Source organism: Ochotona curzoniae, unplaced genomic scaffold (assembly GCF_017591425.1).
Source record: "Ochotona curzoniae isolate NIBS_2020 unplaced genomic scaffold, NIBS_Ocur_1.0 scaffold_4683, whole genome shotgun sequence".
Taxonomy (NCBI): domain Eukaryota; kingdom Metazoa; phylum Chordata; class Mammalia; order Lagomorpha; family Ochotonidae; genus Ochotona; species Ochotona curzoniae.
In genome coordinates this window covers 25,719,794-25,726,770 of record NW_024467121.1, presented here as the reverse complement: position 1 = coordinate 25,726,770, position 6,977 = coordinate 25,719,794, and the positions used below count along the sequence as shown (strand labels likewise).

The following is a 6,977-nucleotide window of genomic DNA, read 5'->3' as shown; positions in this document are numbered from 1 at the left end:
CTAATGGATGGATATTTCCTCATTCCCTCTGACGTTTCCTCTTATTATCATTCTGCTTAAAATGTTTTCTAAGGTTACTTTTCCCTATTTTCTTTTAAACAATTAAGTTTTATTATTATTCCAAAGAATTATTTGAAGAATAGAGTGGTAGAGAGAGAGATGGAGATCTTCTTTCCTCTGACTGGTTCATTTCTTAAATGGCTACAATGGCTGGAGTGGGCCATGCCAGTGAAGACCCAGGTACTCCATCCAGGTAACCCACATGGGCATCAGGAGCCAGTCACTTGGGCCATTTTCTGCTGCTTTCCAAAGTATACCAGCAGGGATATGGACTAAAAGAGGAATAGCCATGAATTGAACCACTGCTCCAATGTGGAATGCCAATTTCCCACACAGCATCTAAATTAATGTTGTCACATGCTAGCCCCTTGAGGTTTTATAGGTTTGTGAATTTCATCTTAATCTTCTGCAATTCTATAGAAGTCCTCAAGATTTGACTGCTCATCAAGTTGCATTCCTATGTCTTCAAATGGGTAATTGTTTTATTTAGATGACTTCGCTGTCCCTGAAGACCCAGCATCTATAACCGCTCAAGTCATCCTTGTCCTAGACCCTCATTTAAGTTGGTATCCTCTTCTCATCTCCAAAAAATTCTGTTTAACTGCCACATTCTGTGAACAGACATTTAGCTAATTTGTCTCTTTTTTTCCAGAGACAAATGGGTAAATGCAGGACCTATTAAATTTTAGCCAAAGTCCAGCTCTTGCTGGGCTCACTGTCCCGTGAACCAACCCAGTGGCACTTTCCTGATTTCCAATAGGATAATAGAAAATCACACACTTGGTAGTTTAAGGAATCTTGGCATTTATTTTTGACATCTTAGATAAGAGGTTTTGTAGATAGGAGGGAGAAACCATATGCCTTCAAAGTTGCTTCCATTCCTAGCAAAAAGAATAAATTGGAAATATACTAAATTTCACAACAAATTAGTAGAATTAAGCCTTGTCATTGTCCTGTTTCTAAGGATTCATAAATGAGATAATGGATAATACATAAACTTCAAATTTTTGCATCAAAATAAAAATTTTAATTCCACCTTTCTCCTTACTTTGTAAAGAGTCCTGATATTCTGCCATGCTGACTTCTGTAAAAATTTAGTGGAATATAACAGGAGATGACAATGGCTCTGACAGCAACTGTACTCAGTATGACTTCTCTGCTAGAGTGTATTAAAACAACATCTGTCACTTGATCTAGCCAACGTGCTTTTTTGTTATACCCCTGAGAAAGGAGAACCCGATTCCTTTGGGAAGTTTATGATCTTTCCTGCCTTACATGCAAGCTCCTATACCCTTTGCCAAAATACAGACTGTAAGAACATAGATTTTACGGACATTCTATGAAACACTACGTTGATTCACCACACAATTAGCATGATCTAATAGGACAGGAGGAAAGATATGTGACAAGTATGTTGGAGGATTTGCAACATGTAATTTAGAAAGAGGTGATGAATTCAATGATTTCAATAAATTCAATGACTTACGATTCTAGACAAGATGCAATGCATATATTTTCCCATTTGCATCTCATATATATATATACATGTATATACACATATATAACATGTAATTAAACATGAGGTGTTTTATAAATGTTTTAGTAAATATAATGCATTTTAATACTATATATGTATACATATATATATTCCTTTAAAACAAAGAAAATAATGTAGACCAGGCAGGGGCCTTTGGTCTTACATGATGATCTTACAGTATTTTTTTGGTCTCATTTAATTGGTTGAATACTAGAGAGTCCATTAACCCAAAATAGTATTGGATACAAATAACAGCAAAACCAACGATTTCCCATATTTCACCTCTGATAGAGTGGATGGCTGTCTACTGTTCTTGATGAGTGTTAACAGTCAAATTGTGATGAGGGTGGTGAGGGTAAGGAGTCAATAAATATTCCAACAATAGCCTTTGGACTGCATTACACAATTTATGATTTGGTCTTTTTGTCTCTTATGCACACATTGGTAATTGGTGATGACAGATTAACCACTAAATAGGACTTTTCACAAAGAGTAAAATTCTGGGTTGTTTAATCAGTAGCAAAATTTCATTGGCATTGACTCTAACTTCAGTCAGCTTCAGAAACAAGTGAACTGGGATATTATCACCTAAAGTGGAATATTTTGTCCCCTTTTATGCACTCAGATGAATGAATTAAATTTCCTTTGAATTCCATACAGTGAGCACACCATGTTCTTAAATACAGATAAGTCAATTATCTGTCAATCAACTGTGAACTGGGGCCAACTTAATGTTTTGGCTAAATGTTAGGTAAGCTTGCGGTGACCCCCCTCAATGATCCCTCATTCCGTACTTCTCATTGAAAGAACAGTGTGAATATTCTGTTTGCAGCTGGTTGGGGCTTCAGATGCCAGAATTTAGAGCCACTCCCTCTATTTCTGATCCTTGGATGAACAAATCTGAATTTCTTTGAAAATGTCAAAGCTTGAAGGAAATTGTGTGACATAGGTTAGGGGCTAATCTCACCATGGCTGACTCAAGCCCTCTGAAAGCACAGTGCTCCCTCCCAATGCCTGTTGATACAAGTGCAGGGTCCACTCTGATGACACGTTACACCAGGGTCATGTATAATCCTAGAGTATCTTTATTTGTTCTATAATTTAATAGTATACCTATAAAATAATTACATTATACTTATAGCTTTTCTTCATTTATAAACAAAACAGAAAACAATTAAATACAATTTTAGCCATTATAAGGTAAACTTTATACATACAATAACCCCAGAAGGAGCTTCACCCTGCAGCATTTAAGATTGCTTTTATGGCTACACCCACACTTAGGTTCAAAGAGAGTGCGTTAATGTCTGTGTTCTGTGAACTCTTAGCATATTTCTCCACTATCTGTGTGGGTTCTGTGTCGTCAAAATGATAGAGCTTAGCTTTGCTGTTGAGTCGGACACTCATATCCACTCCCCTCCTACACCATGCCCTCTGAAAGATCACATGAATTTCCTTCCTTCACTTGGCATCTGCTACATGTCACGCCACTAACTCTTTCCTTCCCTGGGCATTTTCTCCACTTTTTCTTCTCCATCCTTAGGTTCCAGCCCTCAAGGATTTCATTCTGTTTCTACCCCCCTGACACCAGACTGCCTCTACCCTTTACCGGAGCCAGGAACTCCCCAGAGAGCAATGCCTTCTGCACAGGTCTTGTGGTACTATGAAACGGCAGCATGGCACTTGCAGTCCAGTACACAGAAACAGAGTCATCAACAGGCTCCCCCTCTCCCACTCTCAACACTTGTTCTCCAGGGAAATATGCCTCGATCTACTGTCACTACTTTAAGCCTCAGCTGCAAGGCAGCTCGTATGGGGTCTCTGTCACACACACGAGGGAGCCACGCCCTTGGCAAGAGAGTTTGCTTGGGAATACCCAGTGAAAAGTTTTCGGAAAAACTGATCCCCACCAATGGCATCTCATTCACATTTTTCAGATTCCATAAACTTCACACACAGGGAAGACTTCCTGGGGGCAATTTAGCGAAGGGACCCAAAATCATTTTGCAGAAGAACAAATTATATCACATGAAAGCTAGCAATTCATTATATAAATGAAAGCCGACCTAAGGTTTGCTTTTGAAAGTCTTAAAAGAGGAAGTTGGATATTTTCAGTAGAATTTTCCAACTAGATGACTGTTCTCTCTATATTTTCTTTTTACCTTTTCCCATACCACAAAGCGACAGTATATTTTTAAATATCTCTTTCTTTCATCATCATTTCTTTTTGCTCAGTGTCATGTCAGTGAAAATAACATATCATTCCCTTCCACAAATACATCCTAAATATTACCCATCCTTTTCAGTTGGGGTTGACAGCGTCGCACGGAATTCCTTCTTCACCCATCCAACTCAACCCAGTTTCTCCATTGTGTTGCAATGTTTTAGTACCTTCAATCAAATAGTATTCAGACTAAAATCAAGACTCCTCCCATTTCGTTGCCCAATCTATAATAGGTGCATGGTAACAAACTGCTAACCAAACATTATTTTTTGAGTAAAAACACCTTTTGGGCAGATCATATCCTGCTCTCCTCCTTACTCGGAATGGTGCTGCACAGCCAGCGTCAAAACACGTGGAATAATACATAGATAGGTCTATAATACTTAAAAAAAAAGCTCTTTACAATATAAGTCAATTATAAAACCAGCATTAATATAGACACTGTGTGATAATATCCTAACTGCAGCGATAAAAGCATGCACACCAGACTTCATCTTCAGTCCACAGATGGGGACAAGGTGCAGGTGTCATGGAAGAAGGGCTGGTAGTTGGGGGCAGGTGTGGACCGCAGGGAGCAAGGTCCCCATGAAAGCCCACTCTGGGACCCACGCGGCTCAAGCTGCCTTCTTGGCATCAGGTTTGTTGGGAGAACCTGCGGTCTGCACATATCCTTCTTTATGGACTTGGACGCCCAAATCACAGCAGTGGACAAGGGGAGCCCTTGAATCCCAAGAAAGAAGGTCCTTTGCCCAGCTCCTGGGCTCCCCAGCGGCCCAAGGCACCAGTAGGAAACTTGGGGGTGCTGTTCCGAAGAGTAAAACAACCTTCATCTCGCAAAGCTGGAGCAGCGGTGAGGCCCAAAAGTCCTCCCTCTTCCACACGGTGGAAACATCAGTGCCGGATTCATAGCACATCGCCTGCAAGATCCCTCCTGACCGCTCCACGGCGAGTGGCTCCTTTCCCAGCCTCTTCCTTCCTTCGGGCTTGACCCACAACCTGAGTGGCAGAAGGAGAGGTGGGGCACTGGGGCCGGTCGGGAACACATCAGCAAAGCTCCACTGGCAGTTCACCTTTGTGGCAAGGACATCAGCAGGCCCCATCCCCCGTCCCTACCCCCTACCCCGCCAGAAACGTGCTTGGGACACCAGACAGTGCGAGAGTGAACTGGGAGGACAGAGACAGAGGCGGTGGTGGCGGCCCGGGCGCAAGGCTGAGCTGCCTGCGTCCTGCCCGGTGTGGGGGCGCTCACTGCTTGTCTGAGTCGCTCAGGTTCACCGACATGCATCGGCACTGCTTCACCTTCTGGATTTTTTTGAGTCGGAAGGGTGGGTCGAGCCCGGGACAATCGAGCTCCACGAGGACGGAGGTGACGCGCTGAGGCTTGCAGAAGGCACACGACTGGAAGGACTCCTCCTCCTTCTTCACGTGGCGCGGGATGTAGAAGGAGTTGCACTGGCCGTAGCAGAAGCGGTTGAGGATGGTGCGGCTGCGGCAGCCCTCCTCGCTCACCGTCTGCCGCAGCGGCTGCGTCTTGCACCAGTCACTCTTGAGGTACTTGCGCTCGGTGACCACCAGGGCCTCATGACTGGAGGCCAGCACCTCCTTCATCTGGTGCTGCCATCTCTCCGAGTTGTTGCTGCTGCCGTCCTTATAGGGCGAGGGGATGGCGCCCGCGGGCCGGTTCTTTCGTGCTTCTGCCACCTTCACCAGCACAGCCACCAGGAACAAGGACAAGGAAAGCTTCCAGAACATCCTGCAACGAGAGAATAGTCAGACAGGTTGGTTGAGAAGGGCGATCCAGTTAGGGAACCCATTGTTTAACACGTGTTCTGCTGGGAGGAACCACCACCAGGTGGGGCTTGGCTGCTGCCTGGCTGGAATACGCCGAACGGTTGTGGCTAACTGATTAAATTGTGCACTTGAGGATAGCTGTGACAGACAGCTGTGACAGTCCCCTAAACAATGGCTCCAGGACGAGGAGGTGGACAAAATGGTCACTGAGTTAGAAAACACACACATTCCCGGAGCAGTTGCAGGATTGCAAAATCACGCAGTCAAGGCAGATCGCCAGCCAGTTTGTACAGGTAGCAGGAAACACAGCCAGCATTTACTGTGCTTGACATGCTCTTCTCATTTGATCCCTGAATGGAGGTGTTATTAACGTCTCGGTTTCTGAGGTTCCCAGAACTCACCTCCTTTACCCAGGATTGCACAACCATTGAGCTATGACCTAATCCTGGGAACAGCCCACCTCCCTCCAGAGCCATCCAAATGACCTGCTTGGTGTGAACAAGAGAAAAAATTAATTAGTAGACACTGAAGGAAAGTAGGGCATGTGTCACAAGCTTATTGAAAGTGTAATATCTAGAACATGAACTAGAAAAAAAATCTGTTATTCATATGTATAATAAATAATACCTGGCATTTAACACTTGGACACGAACACTAAACTCATTCAAATGAATTGTAAGTTAGAGTTCTATAATGCAAGCCATTTCACTAATTGTTAAGACATTACCAAGACAGCATTAAAGTTGGTCGCAACCCAGAGGTGACCCACATGGTGGCTAATCTTTCACTGCATGTTTTAGGAGTCTAGGATAGAAGTCCCACAGGAATGGGCTTGGACAGAAATTACTCTCACTGGGCCTGAAACATGCATCCAAGGGGAGAAAAACCAAAATCTCTAAAATGAAAGCTGACTTCAGAGTCTGTTTCACATGTTTTCATTTTTTAAGTTTCACGATTTGGTTCAAGCCATCCTGACTCTCCCCAATACAGAGGACTCCCATGGCATTTTACAACTGGAACTCAGCATACTTAATGTTATCAACGCTGTCATCTGCATGACTGCCCATTATGTGTCTGCACATTTCAACACTCAATGAATTGCATAGCTGCATAGTCTAAAATGGGAATGTAACCATCATCTTCAATATCTATATAATTACATGATTTTATGATGCATATTGGTTATATATTTGCCAGATAGGAGCATATAAAAATGATGAAATTTTAATATTAAATGCATTAAATTCCTTATATTCCTATAAATATCTTTAATATATCCATGTTACTGACAACAGCTGAAATTTATTTCTTCTGGAGCATACAAGACACTCTCACAGTTTCTTCTCATGTTTAGATGTATTCAGT

General features: G+C 42.7%; 1 protein-coding gene across 1 annotated transcript; it reads right to left on the bottom strand.

The window, feature by feature from the left end:
• Window positions 1-5,066: 5,066 nt before the first annotated feature.
• GREM2 (gremlin 2, DAN family BMP antagonist) lies at window positions 5,067-5,573 on the bottom strand. Its single transcript, XM_040968218.1, has one exon. It carries the CDS (start codon window positions 5,571-5,573, stop codon window positions 5,067-5,069), a length of 507 nt encoding a protein of 168 aa, XP_040824152.1.
• Between the last annotated feature and the right edge of the window lie 1,404 nt (window positions 5,574-6,977).